General features: G+C 41.8%; 1 protein-coding gene across 1 annotated transcript in view; it reads left to right on the top strand.

Moving 5' to 3' along the window:
- The window catches only part of St6galnac5 (ST6 N-acetylgalactosaminide alpha-2,6-sialyltransferase 5), a 167,251-nt gene that overhangs the window by 125,881 nt on the left and 21,786 nt on the right, over positions 1-19,584 (top strand). Inside the window, exon 3 of the mRNA XM_047538833.1 lies at positions 15,975-16,384. Within this exon, the coding sequence (XP_047394789.1) occupies positions 15,975-16,384 (410 nt within the window). The remainder of the gene's footprint in view (positions 1-15,974; positions 16,385-19,584) is intronic.

The following is a 19,584-nucleotide window of genomic DNA, read 5'->3' as shown; positions in this document are numbered from 1 at the left end:
TTTTGAAGCATGGTCGAGGAATGAGTTTTACGAGCAAATGAGGCTTAAAATAATATAAGCCCAGTCCCTTTTAGCACCAAATCTTATTTGTCTAAATTATTTTTGAAGGTTCCAAATTGATTTTATACTTTCCTACCTAAGTGAACAAAGCTTAACTTAATTTAAGCTTTTCTTGATGACTCGGGATCCCCATGATGAATACCACTTATCGGGATGCAGTGTGCTGTATACCAATGGCCTTGGAGTGGGGAAGAGCTGTTTGTTCTTGCACTGAAGGCCTCCTGCAATCTGTACTGTTCTGCTGAGTTTTCTCTTTAACCTTGCTAATCTCTCAGAATTTTTATACTATTTCTTCTCAATGCTTCTAATTTCTACATTTCTCCATGCTAATTTCTCCTGCCGTATCTGTCACAGACTTATCCCTTTCCTCTGCAGGTTGTCCTTCGTCTTCTTTTAAGGTTTTCCAATCTTCTTTTCTCCAGTCCTGCCACTCATTCCTCTTTGCCTGTGGTGGAGGAAAGCACATGAAGACCTTAGAAGTAGCATTTACCTAGCTGTCAGAAGCCCTGACCTTGAGCGACTTCACCTCAGCCCATTTCCTCATGTGTAAACAAAAGTGGTAATACAGGTTTACCTAATGTCTAACTAAAATAGCAGTAATTGTGTGAAAATTTCTCTGTAAAAATGGATAGTCATTGTTCTGCTGTGTGGGCATTTATGGGACTGTTTTTCATTGCCATCATCAATAGAAAGGAGAAAAGCTCACAGGATCCCCAAGAGCTGAAATACAGGCACAGGCAGAGGAAAAGCTGGAATAAGAGACAACTCCATGGAGTGAACAGCAGAAGGCACGAGTCTGACTCCTAAAGTCTCACAGGAGTTATGAATCCACTACTATGCTGAGCAAACTCTACTGAAAGCTCCAATATAAATGGTTGAAGCCAAAAGAGGAGTCAGAAGCAGAGAATCTCTCTGTTTCTTAAAAGGAAAAAGAAACTTTTCTAAACCAAGAAACTCTCTTAAGCTGTCGATCTGCCTGCATCCATTCATTCTGAGGCTTCTTGAAGGAGCAGAGATGTCCACCTCTTCTTGCCAGTAATCTGTTTCGTAGTATTATACAGCCCTCACCAAGTCTGGGTGAAGCCAGAAGAGTGAAGACAGTTGTGTACTGGGCATCCTGCCTAAGAGTTTCCATTACATAAACAGTAGGTACTTAATAACTACATGTTGAACAAATGAAAAGGAAAAAGAAGAAAATGTGATTTTTCTCTAACACAGAGCAAGCCATTGTGTAGCTCAGAGGACACATCACATTTAACAAGATTAAAGCAGGTGGCCAAGCACCTCGTCAGTGTGTCCATCACAGCTAACGTCCATCCACGGTCAGTAAATGAGAAGACCGTGCCTGCCCAGTAATCCTGTCAGAGCCTCATGCTTTATTTATTTAACTAATGTCTGCCTTGCTAGTAGCTCATCAAGATGGTGTTTACTGAGCTTGGCAAAGTGAAAAATTATGAATTTGTTTACTCATATGTTTCCAGATGGGGTGCTGAGTTGTTACCCAGGCTGCTGATGACCATTCCGGCACTCTCTGAGCCTCCGAAGTAGGCAGTTCAGTAAACAAACCATCAGCTTGAGAGCCACAGAGTCAACACAGACACAATCTGGTTATTTGCTGTTTGGCGGTAGTCAGTTTCAGAACCTCACAGCATGATTCATTTTGGAAACCACTTTATGCTTAGATGATAGAAAGACCTAGAGTCTGGTTACATTGTATTGGTTTAGTTTGTGTTACTATGTATTCTTTGAGAAAAAAGAGTATTGACTCCAAATTAAATATTCTACTTTGGACATATTGTCTCTTTGTCTATGTTCAAACAGTTGATTAGAATGGAAAATGGAAATGGGAGAGGCTATAACTTGGAGTGATCCTCTCTCACTTGTATTAACTAATTTAGTTACCTGTACAGCAGATGTTTAGTGAGGATCTATGTGTGGTAGGTCCTGGAGATATTATGGTGACCTAAACCCACATAGACATGAACCCAGTTCGTAAAAACTTTGCAGTTTTGTGAGAAAGAGAGACACTGAGTCAGCGATTATAGATACAATAATTACAGAGGGAGAAACAGAGTATTAAGCTAGTCTTAGAGTTTAGAGGTTTTCTAAGGAAGTGATGCTTTGAGAGATGAAGGAGTTATGTGGGGAAAGGAGGCAGGGAGAAATTTTTAAATATCATTATTCTACCAAGTTAGTGGCAAAATAACTCTGCAAAATAACTCAGTAGGTATTATTGTTCTAGTTTATAATTGAGGAAACTCAGATTCTGGAAAAAGCAGGTGCAAAAGCCCCGTAGCAAAGCTTTACGAATGGCACCACACTTAGCGCTATAAAGAACTGCAAGGTCAAAGTCAGTGTAGCTGGAATGTAGAGTGCCAAGAGAAAGTGGGACAAGAGGGACTTGGCAAGGTATCAGGGCCTAGCAAGTCACTGAAAGAACCTCAACCTCAAAGCAACAGGAGGTCACTTAGAGATTCAAAACCAAGGGAAGTCCTAGTCAGATGTGCCTTCTAGAAAGGTCAGTCTGGCTCACGTGGAGAATCAACAGAAATGGCTGTGAGAGGAGGTGTGGCAGTGGTGGAGTAAAGAGGAAAGAAGGAAAGAAGTAAAGGTGGAGTAAAGAGGAAAGAAGCCATGCACAGGTGGACGGAAATGACTAAATTCAACAGAGACAGAAGGTGGAGTCAGCAGGGTCAATGAGGGGCTGCATGTGAGGTGAGAGGGCACGGAAGGCTGTTCAGGAGGGCTCTCTTTTTAAGCATAAGCCATAGTAACCCTAATAGCTACTGGTCAGTAAGTGTCTACCACGGCCATCTTACAGACAAGAAAGCTGGGAGCAGGGAATTTCCAACAAGTGACTGAACTGATTTGTACCTAAGCCTGACTCCCAAGCCGGTGTTCTTTCTACTTTAACACTATAAATTTATTGTCCTGTTCACTTAGTTTTTTTCTCATTTGGTCAACTGAACTCTCAGCTACCCCCTCTCCCATTTAATTCAGCTATACATGGAACTCCAAGTTCTCATATTTCTCTTTCCTTTCTCAGTTGTCATCCCAGGTTTAGAACCGTGCTATGTTTATCTTAGGCCCCTTTCAAATGAAGCAGAGTTCAAAGAAGCCAGTTTTGTAGAATCAGGGTTGTCTGGTCACATTAAATACCACCTTACTCTAATAAAAATGTAATTGTTTGCTTTAAGGAGCACATGGGGCCTTTATATCGGCTCTTCTCTCAGAGGAAGTAATTGCACACAAGTGACCTTTGAACAGGAAGTTATTTGAAGGTGTCAAAGTGACTCAGTGCATGCCATTAACCAGTATACAAGCATTCAGAGAAGCTGGCTCTACAAATTGGTGCATCCCATGAACAGCACCCCTGTGGGACAGAGGAAAATCATCTACTGCCTGCCAAGAAAGTAACAGACTAAGGAAGCATGAAATTTCTATCTCTTGAGCACCATGCACCACACACCATCCCTCCTTCATAGAACTCAGGTTTTTAGTGATGGGAGACAGAAAAATGAAGAAATAGAAAATTTAATCATTGAAGATTATGACAAGTATCATGAATAAATAGGATCATGACAGAGGATTACTTGTGCTTCTACTTTGACACCTGATAAAATAAAGAAATTGGTAGAACTTACCTCTTTGGGCTATTTTCAGGATTAGATTAGATACTTTACATTTTGTGCTCATAACTGCACCTGACACATTAGTTGAACATTTTATAGCATTATGAATGATATCTTTGTTATAGAATAAGTGGGGTAGGCAGTCAGGGAGGCCTTCCTGGAGGAGGTGACTTTTAAACTGAAACCTGAGCATTAAGAAAGGGCCAAGCATGTGAACAACTGGGGACACAAAGGCCAGGGACCAGAGTAGGAACCACTTCTCTCAGGAAGAGAAAGGAGTTGGGCCATCAGGGGCCTAGAGGATAGCAGGTGAGAGGGGAAGTGAAATGAGGTAAGAGCCCTGAAGCAAACAAGACCCCAACCAGGTAAAGCACTTGGATTTTATTCTTTAAGCAGGGCAGGTACGTGGTGTCAATCTAGCTTCCAAATACCACTGTGGCAGCTGTGCACCAAATGAACTGTCCAGGGGAAAGTTGCAAATGAGGGAGGAAGACTGGTAGGTGGGAGTGCTGGAGGGAGACTGTTAGGCAGAGGGCCACCATTTGTGGCAAAGTATTAGTTTCCTAGGACTACCAAAACAAATTACCCCAAACTAGGTGTCTTAAAACAACAGAAATATATTGTCTCACAGTTCTGGAGACTTCAAATCTGCAACTAAGGTGTTGTTTCCTAGCTTTAGGAAAGAATCCTTCATGGTGTCTTGTGGTTGACAGGGAATGACTCCTTGGCTAGTAGATACATTACCCCACCTTTCTGTGTCTCTTCTCATAACTTCACCAGTGACTGGACTGAGGGCCTGCCCTAATCCTGTGTGGCCTCATCTTGATTCACATCCTGATTACATTTGCAAAAACCCTATTTCCAAATAAGTTCACACAGGTAGTGAGGTTTAGGGCTTCAACATATCCCTCCACAACAGAGAGGGGGTTCCTAACTAGCCAAACCTCAGAGGGTCTGTGCTGGCCCAAGAGAAGCCCCAGTAGCCCAATATTTGGGGCAAGAGCAGCCCCAACCATGCACAGAGGCATTTGGGTCTTCCCTGCTATCAAGGCTCTCTAGCTATTCCTGGCTACTTACTCCAAAGGAAGCAGCAGGCGGTACCAAGGCAGGCATCTGCCAGTGAGGGCAGCATGTCAGAGCAGGGGTGTTCCTTCTAATTCGTCTATCTCCATAACTCTTCTTCCATTCTTAAGTTTAAATGTACTATTAATTCATGATTTCTTTTCAGTGAGTACCCAGTGACTTTAAATAGCCAGCCTATGAACGTAAGTGGATTTTCATAGATTTTTAGGAGTAAGGAGACCTAGTGTTCATACCAGGTGCTGCCATTAGCACATGACCTTGAATGAATCCCAAATTCCTTGAGCTTCAGCTTCTTCTGTGCTAGCTTGTCCCAGTGGTTCTCAACACTGAGGATGGATCAGAATCACCTGCAAGGTTTAAAACACAGACTGCTGGGCCCCATCCCAGAGTATCTGGTTCAACAGGTCTAGGGTGAGGCCCAGGAATTTGTATCTCTACCAAGATTGTGGGCTTCATTGTTGCTGTTGTCCTGGGAGCCACACTGTGGGAGCTACTGGCCTAGATCATCACTGAGCTTTCTGCGGGACATAGTGTTCTAAGATTCCATGAAACACATTTTAATGTAAAGGACTAGGTGAAATGAATTGTCTAAATTTGGTTAGTAAAATTTGATTTCAATGTAAAAATATATCCCAGTCACTGTTCATCTTACCTTTCACTTTGGATTTCTCTCTCCAGTGTTAAGGGTATTGATTAAATGGCTCCTCTTTCTTTTCTCTGGTATAGACCATTCACCTTCCTCTGGCTATTGTATTCAACACACACAACTCCTATAGAGGTCAGCTGAATGTTGACTCAAGTGTAATAGAATCACCTCTCTCAATAGCACTTATTCAGGGTGGAAAGTGGGGCTCAGAAGATGGAATAGAAGCCTCAAAATCGTGGCATAAGTAAACCCATAAAAAGATGCTCAACATCATCTGTCATTTGGAAAATGCAAATTAAAAGCACAATGAGATATTTTCTCTCATCAGTTAGACTGACTGTAATAAAAGAGACAATATTAAGTGTTGACAAGGATATAGAGATTGGACTCCTTATACATTGTAGGTGGGAATGTAAGGTGGTTGTGATACTGTTTTCAGTGACAAGTTCTGCTTCCTCAAATGTTAAAGTTTGAACATTAGAGAAGCGCGCTGTGGCAAGCATAGAAAGTAGGTTTTATTTTAAAAATAAATACCATTTTTAAAATAAATACTATTTAAAAAATAGTAACACAGACTTCTTCTGGGAGGGAGAAGGGGGGCCATGGCTGGTGTTCTGCTATCCCAAGAAGTAGAAGCATGCTGACCCTTTTATACATTTTAGACTTCTTTGTTCTCCTGCCCTCTTCCCCCCTATCTCTCTCCTTTCTGCTTAAGTGACTAGGCCCAAGAGATACCAATGGGGTGGCCAAAAGGTAAGAAGCAGATGGGCAGGGGGAAGGGCCAAATGGAGTGATCCAGGCAGGTAACAGCCCAAGGGACATTAATTAGCAGCTCCCTGTCTTCTTAGGGGGTGCTTCATTAACAACCTTCTGGGAGGGGCAGTATAGGCAGGTAATCTTGGTAATCAAAGGGCTCTGGCTGGCTGAGACAGGAGAATTGCGAGTTCAAAGCCAGCCTCAGCAAAAAGCAAGGTGCTAAGCAACTCAGTGAGACCCTGTCTTTAAATAAAATACAAAATAGGGCTGGGGATGTAGCTCAGTCTGGGTCAAGTGCCCCAGAGTTTGGTACTCCCCCCACCAAAAAAAAAAAAAAAATAGAAAAATAAGACTCTGGAGACATGAACATTTCAATCTCCCAGGGGTGGTCTCCAACTTCCTGGACCCAAACCAGAGGCCTCCATCTTCAGAACCCCACCCAATTACCTATCTACGCTGACTGCCTGTCTTTAACTCTTGCTTCAGTTGAACTACTTTGGAAAGCAGTTTGGCAGTTTCTCAAAATGTTAAACAAAATTATCATATGAACCAGAAATTCAACTCTAGAAATGAAAATGTATACCCATATAAGGGTCTGTATGTGAATGTTCATAATATCATTATTCATAACAACTAAAAAATAGAAGCAACCCTAATGTCTATCAACTCATGAATGGATAAACAAAATGTGGCATATTCATATAATAGAATATTATAGCAATTAAAAGAAACAAAGTACCAATGCATGCTACCGCATAGGTGAACCTCAGAATCATTATGCTAAGTGAAAGAATCCAGACACAAAAGACTGTACGATTGTCCACCATTCTTCTTGGGGTACACATTCCAAAACACCCAGTGGATATCCAAAACCATGGAGAGTACAGAGCCCATATATACTATGTTTTTTCCTATACCTATGACCATAATAAAGTTTAATTTATAAATTAAGCACAGTAAGAAATTAACAATAAGAAGAAAAATTATAGCAATATATTGTAATGAAAGTTATATGAATGTGATCTTCCCCTCCATAACATCTTCCAGTCCTGTTCTCACTCTTCTTGTGATGCGTGAGTGGTGAAAGGAAGTGAGGAGCATGACATAGGAATTGTAGCTAAAGCTTCTAAGGAGGGGTCACTTGGACACAAACACTGCCATAGCATAACAAGCTGAAAACCAAGACCACTACCAAGGGACTAATGGCCAGGCAGTGTGTATCAGCGTGGATGCCTGAGCAGAGGCATTTCCTTTCTTTAGCAAGTTGAAACAGGCCAGCACGAGGTTTCACCACAAGGCTCAGAATGGCAAATAATTATGAACTGTTATTTCTAAAACTTTCCACAGTTGACCAGGGTAACGAGAGCTTCAGAAAATGAAACCACCAATAAGGGAGAAAATTTTATATCATACACTTCTATTTACCTGAAATGTTTGCTAAAGGCCCATCTGCAGACAGAAAAAATAGATCAGTGGTCACCTAGGGCTGGGCAGAATGGAGAGTGACTATAAATGACTATGAGGTCTTTTTTGGGGATGATGGAAATATTCTAAAACCAGATCATGATGATGGTTGTCCAATTCATGTTTAAATTGGGTGAGTTTATGGTATCAAATTATATCCCAGTAAAACTGTTAAAACACATTTAAAAAATAGAATGCAATTAAATTTTAAAAACTAATGGGATTTCCTGGGCCTCGCTTTGAAGGTCATTTAGTGATGAGGTGGTTATGAAGTATACACAAAATCCAAATACTGAAAATAAAAACTAGTTACTCAGTCAGAAAGTATCAGGAATTGATAACCAGCGGAATGGTGATCCTTTAATACATTGAACACACACATTTCACATTCTTTGGGTGCAAGGCACTGCAGTAAGTGCTTCATAGGCCTTATTATTCAATTATTTGTTCACATTTATTTGTCGAACATCTCTGTGCTGACACTGTTCTTAGTGCTGACAACACTGTGAATAAGGTAATGCCTGCCTTTTGTGAAGTTTAAATATTAGGAAAGGGAGAAAGGTGAGAATGTACGGACACAAAAAACAACAGTTAAGATTATTTTAGTTAGTGACACCTGAGTTTAAAAAATAAAAACCTCCATCATGGGAGAGAGTGACAGGAGATCGGAAAAGTGTCTGGTTTAGATTGAGAGGTAGGGAAGCCTTCCTGGCAGGGAGGCGGTTTGAGGTAACACCTGAAGGGAATAAAGGAAGTGTCATGCAGAGATCAGAAGAGTGGCTTGGGTGGGGGGGAATGGCCACCATAAAGCATACCAGACAGCAAGCGATGGGGAGATAGCAGTGTAATCACGGCAGAATGTTATACAAGTTGATGCTGGAGGAATCATGGGGCTGTGGTATCAAATGTGATTTTGAGTTTGGTTTCTTATTCCTAGTGCAAAAAGAAGTCATTGGAAGAGTTAAGCAGGTGAGTGACATAATGTGATTTACATCTTAAAGGTGACCCCAGGCTTCTAAGAAACACAGAGAGAGAGGAGAGGAAGAGGAGAATGAAGTAAAATTCAGAGCTCAGAATGCTACCGAGCTAAGGAGAGGTGGTGTTGGCTGAGATGAAGGTAGTGGCAGTAGGTGATAGGATTGGGGATGTGCATGTAGGAGAATAAATAGTTCCAGTGGGACTGAGGGAGTTGTAGGGGCTAGAGAAAGAGGGGTATCAAAAATGACCCTTGCATTTTGGCTTGACCAGCTGAGTGGAAGGAGCACTATTAATTGAGATGACAAACCTGCCCTTTGGGGATTGGCTTTACTATGTTCATGTCATAGATGAAAAAAATGTGTTTCGGAAAAGCTAAGCAACTTTGCCCCAAATTACCCTCTGGGAAGGCAAGAAGCAGATTCAAAGCTAGTGACAACAAAGAGCATATTTTAAACATTGCGAGGTACTGCCTTCTTCCTGGGGAGGCTTGTCCATCCTTAGTCAGTCAGAGGATGGAAATCAAATAAGGTGGCATTGGATAGAGCGAGGAGGGCTTCCTGGCCCTGATGGCTGGGTGGGTGGGCTTGTCATTCATTAAAAGGGAAAAGAGCTTCTTGGAAGAGTAACATTTTTCTAGTAAATCACATCAAATAATCAGCATGACTTACACCCAGTGTCAGCCTGGACTGAGACTGACAGCTAATAAAAGCCTAGTAATTACAGGAAAACATCAGATTGGAAAATGCAGGGATTCTAGAAACACCTGAAGCCTTTTAATATATCTTATGTTTGCTCCAGACCAACAGGCAGCTCCCAGAGCTCGACCAGTCTCATTACTGAGCTAATGGGCATTATGTGCTGAGGTACCTTTCCCTCTGCCAAATAAATCAGAATTTTAAAAAGTGGAGCCTAATATTGCTGTGCTGCAAATGTTTGCAAGGACATCACCAAGTGTTTTAGGTGTCAAGTTTAATTTGACTTGGCCTGGTCTAGTCTCTTAAGAAAGGTTTCAGAGGCATCAGCTGGGTCACAGAGAGAATTCCAGCTGCTTTTGCTTCTCAGGATGTGAAAGAACCTTGATTTCCTGAGCATATTTCCCTAAGAAGGGATTGCTCCTGTCACCGCAGCCCAACGGGGTTAGTTGTAATGAAAGTTGTCATGCTTTTCTATTCCCTGAGTTTGGAGATTTGTTTTTGTCTTTGGTTTGGTGTTTTGTTTGTTTTGTTTTGTTGGAGGCAGGAAGATGAAGTGGTGAGAGACTCATTCACACATTTTAAAATGCTCTAAAACATTCATGAACCTTGGTCTACGTTTTAGACACTGTCATAGGTTCTAGGATGATGGCAAATGTTTACAAACTATCAAAATGCTAAAGGGATAGCAAAAATAAAATTATAAGCTCTGCATGTGCATGCACGTGTGTCTGTGAATCCACACTCCCTCTGGAGGACCATCGCCTGCCTTGGACAGACTGCTGTGCAGCACACCCACCTGCTTGCGGGGGCCTGGACTGCAGCTCAGCGCCCCAGCGGCCTGGAGAACGGGTAACTCCTCCATGCGCTGTGGATTTTTCTGGGCATTTTTCACCTCACAACAGCTCTAATGACCTTGGCATCAAGCTCTTACTGGGGATTAATAACTGGCTGGGCTTAATGGCCCTTACTGTGTCCTGGGCCATTTTCCCAGCCAGCCATTAATTCCAGGCAGTGCCCTGAGCTCTGGCCATTATGGCTCCCTGGGCCGAGAAGCTGCCTGAGGCAACTGGCCACAGCCTCCTCTGCAGACAGAAGTTTCCATGGCCCACTCCTTTTCCCCATGGCTTCAGTACTAAGGGCTGGGCTTATAGACAAACTGTTGAGGCATCACATTACATCTACTTTTTATGTCTCAGGAAGCAGGTTTTCTCAGAGAACAGAGAAGACATGAGATTGGTTTTCATTCCCTCATTTGTCCATTCCTCTGTCTATTCAGTATTAATTAAATGATTTTTATGGATCAGGATGGAAGAGAGATTTCCAAGATCAGAGAGACCTAATATGGGTGACTTTGTTTTCTACCAATGGATGAAATTCCTCACCAAATGGGACCTTAAGGAAAATGTTCCAAAGGATCTGGGAGGTTAAATACTATGAGGAAGAAGCCAGAGAGAAGGCGGAGAATCCACTGGGGAGCCACCTACCTCCTGTGCCCTCCTTGGTGACACTTCATCTGCTAGGCTGACAGCAGAGCCTCTAGGGCTCACCTCCCCACACTCTACTCAGTGATTGGTCAGCCCAGCATCCTAGTGCCTAAGGAAGGAACATGTAAGCATTGCATCGGGACTCTTAACTCACCACCGCATGGGTACTTCCACCAATGCCATCAAGACACTAAGGCTTCTGCTGATACTTAGACATGGAAGAATGTGGCTCTCTCTGAAAACGAACACATCCTAAGAAACAGGGTCACACAATTTGTATGATTTTTAATCATTCTGCTTCCAAGACATCATTAGTCCCTCTGAATGCAGAAAATAGACTTCACTTCCTCCTTTGGAAGTGGTTCTGCCTTGGGTACATGCTCTTCTCAGCAGATGGGAGCACAGCATTATGTTTAGAACAGCTATTGTCATTTTATTGGCATCACTCACCAAAAGGCACTTAAGGCGTGATTCAGACTTCAGTCTTTCTGCATTGTTTGGTACAACTGCACAGCTCAGAGAATGGGTGCAGTACACAGGGCAATTGGTAACACAGAGCTCAGGCCAGTGGGCAGGAAAGATGAGGGAGGATTGTCTGGGATCAGGTCAACCCCGGCATGCTCTGGTGGCATCTGGTAATCACGGAAGGTCAGTGTGGCACATCAGGAAACTTGGCCTGCTCTGAAAGGCAGGTTTCAGCCTCTACTGCTCACATCTAACCACAGACTGTCACCTCTGTTCAACTAAGACTATCTTAGTCAAAATCATCAAGTCCAAAGAACACTTCTGAGGTCTTGTCCTAGTGTGGCTCGTGCTACCATTGACTACTCCCTCCCTTCTAATCATCCCCTGTGTTCATTTCCATGGCACATTCCTTCCTGTTGTGTTCCCACCACTCTGGTTCTTCTAGACAGGCTCAGATGCTCCCTTATCTTTGATCCAGTGGCCTCTTGTGCCTGATGAGTTATGGTGCTTACTGTGTGATCTCGTTAATTGTTTGTCTGGGAATGCCCTCCTCCTGTATTGTGCACTCCTTGAGAAGGAGGTCTCATTGATCATTTTATCTATAGAGCCAAGTGCAGTGCCTGGCACATAGTAGAAATGCTATCATTGAATAAATCACCCTCATCATTATATGTGCACAGAATGTTTAGGCAAAATGAGGAAGGGGAGAGTGAAGTATTTCCTCCTTCCTTTGGCCACTTAAACTGCCCCTCATGCCAGCTGTTCACCCAAGGGATTCAGAAGGACTCCTCCCTCCATGTTCTAGCAGTTTCCTGAGGGGAATAGGGGTCACTTTCTTGGCATCTGGAATCTGGCTCTTCCTCAAGAGGCAAGTCAGGCCTTCACCATGTTTTGCCATCATGACCTTAAGGTCCAGCTGGCCAAGTCTGCTGTGCATGATCCTCCAAGGAGTACAGGTATTGGATAGAAGACCTCTGCCACTTACTGCATCCATCCGGCCCAGTTCCCTCAGAGCAATAACACTGCGGATTAAGAAATGGCATAACTGGGTTTCTGGGAGGGAGGAAAGGAGACAGGCAATGAGCTAAGGAAACATCCTGGGACCCCTACTTTTTCTACTGCACTGCAGTGCATGATGCTCCATCCCATTAGCTCTTAAGTCAGATTTTCCGAGTTGTAATCCCAACTCTCCCACTTCCTAATTGTGCAATCTTGAGCAAATTTCTTTACATTTTTATTCTTTGACATTCTCATTTGTAAAGTGAGAGTGATAATACAGTATCTACCTTATAAAATTATTTGAAGGATTAATATACTATATAAAAAGCTCAGAACAGCCTGGCATGTGAAAAGCACCCAATAAATATCAGCTACTTGACTCTTTATACTCCCAGCTTTGCTGTGCTCTAAACAACCCTATCACTCATACTTCCAGCGGAGCCCCCTCCTGGTGCCCTATCACACATTTATGCACTCTCACTGACCCACTGTCCCTCACTAAAATGCAAGCTTTCAAGGATTTTCTTCTCCCCATCTTTGCATTCTGATTGCCAACCACAGAGCCTGTCATCTCAGAGCAATTGGATGTTGTATGAATGATGAGAATTTGCAATGGTCGGCTCTCCATTTCACAAGCCCATGTGTCAATTACAAACCCAAAGTGTTCAGCACTGATTTAGTGAGTACTTACAATGTGTTCCACACTAACTGATAATTCTAAGAGCCCCTGTCATTTATGGAATGATCACTGTGCCAAATCCTATGCTAAGGATTGGATTCAACCACATGCAATTTCTATTTTTGCAGATCAAATATTGGCAATCAAATGACTCATTCTAATACTATATATATATATATATGTGTGTGTGTGTGTGTGTGTGTGTGTGTGTGTGTGTGTGTATATATATATATATATATATATATATATATATATATAAAATTTTGCTAATTCTACCAAGGTAGAGTGAGCTGTTTTCCTCAGTAGAGATGAAGCAACAGGTTTGTGAAGGTTAGTGACTTACCAAGGCTCTATAGTTAATAGGTGGTGGAAACAGGCTGGACCCTCCTGCCACAGCTAAGAGCCTATGCTCTTAGGTTCCATGCAGTAAGAGAAAGCAACTGCCCTCAGGTGCTCTCGGTCAGGTTCTGAAGTCAGAGCCATGGCTCTGGGAAACTTCCAGAGTAAATATAAGACTGAATATATGTAGTACTAAGTTGGGTCTGATTTCCCAAAACTGTGCATCCAGTGTGTCCTGCTCAAAGCCAGAGAAGTTAGAAGGGCAGAGACTCTGCAGAAAATACAACAGGTAGCTTTCCTTTGGAGTGTCTTGATTGTCGTTTCCTTTTGCACTTATTGGCCTTTGCCTCAGGCTCTAATTTCATTATCTTCTAAAAGCAACTAAGAGATAGTTCTCATTAAAGATGAACAAGGGGGCTGTTTAATTTGTTAGAACATAGGTGTTCAGAAAGTAAATCACTAGTTCGAGATGTTGAACTGAACATTGCTATTGGAGTTGTCCCTGGCAGGCCACTACAGCCAAGACTTCCCCATTTGTGAAAACTCTACCATAGAGCAATAGTAACAAAAACAGCTTGGTACTAGCACCAAAACAGACAGGTAGATCAATGGTACAGGATAGAAGACACAGAGACATACCCACATAAGTACAGCAACCTCATGGTAGACAAGGGTGCCAAAAACTTACAATGGAGAAAACATAGCCTCTTCAACAAATGGTGCTGGGAAAACTGGAAATCCATATGCAGTAAAATGAAACTAAACCCCAATTTCTCACCCTGTACAAAACTCAATTCAAAATGGATCAAGGATCTAGGAATTAGACCTGAGACCCTTCACCAAATAGAAGAAAAAATAGGCCCAAATCTCCATCATGTTGGCTTAGGACCAGACTTCCTTAACAATACCCCCATAGCTCAAGAAATAAAAGCAAGAATCAATAAATGGGATAGATTCAAACTAAAAAGTTTTTTCTCAGCAAAGGAAACAATCAATAATGTGAAAAGAGAGCCTACAAAGTGGGGTGGGAGAAAATCTTTTACACACACACTTCAGACAGAGCACTCATCTTCAAAGTTTATAAAGAACTTAAAAAACTTTACACCCAAAATACAAAGAACCCAATCAATAAATGGGCTAAGGAAATGGGCAGACACTTCACAGAAGAAGATATACAGGTAATCAACAAATATATGAAAAAGTGCTCTCATCATCCCTGGTAATTAGAGAAATGCAAATTAAAACCACCCTAAGATTTCATCTAACTCCAATTAGAATGGCTATTATCAAGAACACAAGCAATAATAAGTGTTGGTGTGGATGTGGGGAAAAGACACATTCATACATTGCTGGTGGAGTTGCAAATTGGTGCAGCCACTCTGGAAAGCAGTATGGAGATTCCTCAGAAAGTTTGGAATGGACCCACCATTTGACCCAGCTATCTCATTTCTCGGTTTATACCCAAAGGACTTAAAATCAGCATACTACAGAGATACAGCCACATCAATGTTCATAGCAGTTCAGTTCACAATAGCTAAATTGTGGAACCAACCTAGATGCCCTCAATAGATAAATGGATAAAGAAACTGTGGTATATATACACAATGGAATATTATTCAGCCATAAAGAAGAATAAAATTATGGCATTTGCTGGTAAATGGATGAAGTTGGAAAATATCATGCTAAGTGAAATAGGCCAAGCCCAAAAAACCAAAGGCTGAATGATTTCTCTGATAAGTGCATGACAATATATAAAGATGGGGGGGTGGGGGAGGGGGAGAGAAGAATGAAGGAACTTTGGATAGTATAGAGGAAAAAGGAGTAGGAGGGGGTGGAAATGGAAAAACAGTAGAATGAAACAGACAGTATTACCCTATATATATGTATGATTACATGAATGGCGTGAATATACATTGTGTAAAACAAAAGAAATGAAAATCTGTACCCCATTTGTGTTCAATGAATCAAAATGTGTCTGTAAAAATAAAAAAAGAAGAAAAAAATAGAAAAAAGAAAATGGACCAATTCAGCTTCCCTCTCTGCTTCCCTGCCTTTTAAATGGGAGAAATGATCCTAATTGTCATTTCAAAATTATGGCATTGAAGGGGTTACAATTTGCATGACATCTTCATGTGATTCTTAGGTAATGTTTATTTAGGGTAAGCATATTTGTACAGCATCCAAAAATATTAGTAAATGCTTAACTTTTCAATAAGATCATCAAGACCAGTGTCAGAGCAATTTGCAGTATCATCTTCTCTTCTGCTTGGGGGTAACTTTGAATTCAGAAAAACCTAGTTTTGAACATTTGCCTTCATTACTCCATAGTTACTCATCTTTGGAAAAATTTCTTAACATCTCTAAGCTTGAGTTACCCTCCTCTGTAAAATGACCATGACGGCAGCCCCACTGGGTTCATGTGTCAGTGTGGTTACTTAACATCAAGAAAGCTTCTCGTCGATGTTGAGCAGATCAGCATACCAGCTCTTTCTCTCTTGTCCAACCTTCCCTGTCTCCAGTTCAGAAGAGACTGTTAGGATTCATGAATTCATAGCAGATGGGGTACAATATGGCATAGGAGGGAGGAGAAGGGAGATGGACGCCATTACCCTGAGGCAGGGAAGTAACCTGCTGGTGTCAAGTAAAGGTTAAGTTCGTTGTCCTAACAGTGTCCTTCTCTCCCCTGCCTTCCAGCCACTGAAAATGCACTGCAGAGACTGTGCTCTGGTGACCAGCTCAGGGCATCTGCTGCATAGTCGACAAGGTCCCCAGATTGACCAGACAGAGTGTGTCATCCGTATGAATGATGCCCCCACTCGTGGCTATGGGCGCGACGTAGGCAATCGCACCAGCCTGAGGGTCATTGCTCATTCCAGCATCCAGAGGATCCTCCGCAACCGCCATGACCTGCTCAATGTGAGCCAGGGCACTGTGTTCATCTTCTGGGGTCCTAGCAGCTACATGAGGCGAGATGGCAAGGGACAGGTGTACAACAACCTGCAGCTCTTGAGCCAGGTGTTGCCCCGGCTAAAGTCCTTCATGATCACACGCCATAAGATGTTGCATTTTGACGAGCTGTTCAAGCAGGAGACCGGCAAAGACAGGTACAGGGGCTCAGGTGGAGGGAGGCTGAGGGTGCAGGGATGGAGCACGTTGGTGTTGACTGAGTACCAGAAGCAAAGCTTTTGCTCAGGGTCTGTGTCGTGGGCCCCGCTGCTCATGTCATTGAGAGAGCTTATCCTTAGGGTTTTCCTGGAGACTGGGATGCTCAAAATCTTTCTCAGAAAGTATACTCAGGCTGAGACCCAGACCAATCAGGATTTATTCAAGTAAGGAAGGAGCTGGGGTTGGGGTAGCCTCCCCATGGGTCCAGGGGATCAGTTGTGAGAGAACAGGTAGGAGGTTGGAGAAAAGTCCCCCATGACTGCACTCAGGAGAGCTGAGGGGAGGCGCACAAGACAAGGTCAAGATATGAAGCATCACACATGAATTAGCCAGATCTAGATGGAACAAAAGTCAGAGAGGCATCCAGGGCTCTGGTGCAGTGTGGTACAGATTCACAGCGCTGGGCTGGAAGTCTGGCGTTATCGTGTGGCCTTGGACGTGTTATCTATTATTTTACAGACTCAGTGAACTTACATGTGAAAATGACTTCCAATCCCAGACTGGTCTACTGATTAAATTTCCATGGTTCCTTAATTCTAAAACATGTACTTGTGTAGTTAATATACATTTAGTGATGTGATTTACTCTGCTTATAAAAATTGTTATTGAGTCAGTTTCTTATCTTAAAAGTACAGAGATAAGTGAAATAAAGAATATAAATTACCGAATTCGTTATTTGGTCACATAGTCAGCATATTATTAGAGAACAGTCTTAAAGAAATACTAAAGTACACACTACCCTAAGTATTTGTGTGGAAGAGTTACCTTCGTAAATCCTGGAAGACTTTTGACTGTTTGAGGGCTGACACTGGCAGGAGTGGGCCTGGGGTCCAGGAGGGGGTGGAGAGGCATTGCTGCTAGTAACCACATGGCCCCCATCCTGGAAAGACCCAGCAGCCCCATGGTTAGACCACTGAGTCTCCTGACCATCATTCCAAGCAGCCACAAAACCCAGTTATGTAATTCCCTTTAATCCCCACAAATAAGAGAGACTGCTACTCGTGTGAATGAGTTATTTAATTAAGAAAGTATTTTATAAAAGATGAAGAAGGAAGGAGCTAGGTATGTATAGCTCACTTTTACTGCTTGGAAATTTTGAAAATAAGTAGAAACTCTTCACTAGAAAACACTTAGGTCTTTTTCATTGAATGATTTTTTGGTACAGTTAAGTATTCCTGAAACTGTGCCACAGAGCTAGCTATTGAGGATACAAGCACATTGCTCTGGATTTCCTTAAGGGATCATGTTAAGTAGATAACTTGGAGACAACCATCCCACCCTTTGCCACTTAGGATCTTCGGGAAACAATCTCACACCAAGGTACATCCTGCTTATCACTGAATTCTAACCAGTGAAAACTTTCTGCTCACTGCTTCTACCTCCCTGGTCATCCCAGCACAAATCTTTGCAGATAAGCTCCTGAGTCTGTTTCTACAAACATCATCTACTAGGACCCATTCAATCCTAGTTGGGGAGGATCACACTTATGAATTTGTAGTGACCCTTCTAGAAGCTTCTTACCTGTAGGAAACTGTTCTTACAAAAAATTTGGGGGGAGGTACTGGGGATTGAACCCAGAGGCACTTAACCACTGAGCTACATCCCCAGCCCTTTTTATTTTTTTTAATTTGGAGACAGGGTCCTGTTAAGTTGCTTAGGGCCTCACTAAGTTGCTGAGGCTGACTTTGAACCTGTGATCCTCCTGCCTCAGCCTCATGTGTCACTGGGATTACAGGTGTGCACCACTACACCTGACTAGGAAACTGCTTTTAAAAAGCTAATATTGTTGACTCAATATTTTTCTATGTCTATATTCTTAACGTGCAGCCTTCTCCAAGCTAAAAGAACCAAGTCAGAAATGGTCTTTCAGGACAAAACTATTTCTGTAAATTGAAACACAAAACATTTAGGGTGTAACAATATTTCCTCTGCGTATGCATTTCTTGAAACCCAATAAAACAGTAGCATGTACTGAAGGTATGTAAAATATGGAATATCTAATTTGCAAATCTCATGATCAGGACATTTATTTCAGGTTAATATTTTGAAAAAATATTAACCTGAAAAAATATTTAAAAATTCAATAGACTTTGATTTATAGAAGTTTCACCCTACTTAAAAGTGGAGGGAAAAATGGCTCAGGAACAATCTACAATTAAGAAGCATGACAAATGACATAGATGGCCAAGTAGTATTCTTTGATATTAGAAAGTAACTGTACTTGAAAATAACTTTATAATTGAATAAGGGTACATTAGGAAAATATGATTCAGAACCAATATTATAGTAATTAGATAAAGGAAGCATAAATGAAATAACTGCAGGAAGAATATTTCCATAGAGATTATAAATGAGATTCTGGTGGAGCAGAAAGGCCTTTAATTGTAATTTAGTGTGCACTATAGAATTATCAGCTCAGTGTGTTACTTCATCATATAAAAGAATATCTGATAATTTCCCCTAATAAGCACATGACAGCTCTTCATATTCTTTCATTACAGCTGATTAAGTGTAAAAACAGTAGATATTCCTTTGTTGGAAAAAAAAGAGTTGAAATCTTTTTAGAAAGACAGTACAAAGCAGTTGTATTTCTATAACACGTGATCCCAAAAGGCTATCATTTGGGAAGTCTGGGGAATTTTAAGTGGCATTTAAAGAACTCTCACTGTAGTTTCTTTACTCCTCTTCTTTATGTTCTCCCTGTTTTTACCCATGAAGCCTTTTTTCTGTAGAGCCACATCTTCCTGTGTTGAAGACTGTGGTTTGTGATCTCTACTACATCACACAAGAGAACGAAAATTATGGGAGAGCCTCTACCCCTGTTGGAAAAGTCCTCTTTGGTGCTTCCAGTAGCTCTAAAACCATAGGGGATATAGGCGTGATTCCCAGATCAAGACTCCACGATGTAAGGGAGTGTCAGCCTACTCTAGGGCTCCACATCCTCCCAGTTATTATTCACCCAAATTAGGTCAAGAAGAACTGACCAAGGCATTATCAGTTCAGTGAATTCTGCTCCAATGCAATCTCTTTCAGCCTCCAAGTCTTTGTGAATATAAGCCCTGGTGAGAAGAGAGGGAGATTGTTAGTTCCTATGTGGGTTGGAAGCTTCCGAATTTTATTTTATTTATTTGTTCTACTT

The sequence above is a fragment of the Sciurus carolinensis genome, chromosome 1 (genome assembly GCF_902686445.1).
Source record: "Sciurus carolinensis chromosome 1, mSciCar1.2, whole genome shotgun sequence".
NCBI lineage: Eukaryota > Metazoa > Chordata > Mammalia > Rodentia > Sciuridae > Sciurus > Sciurus carolinensis.
The sequence above is the reverse complement of the archived record's forward strand: the minus strand, read 5'-3'. Positions and strand labels throughout refer to the sequence as shown.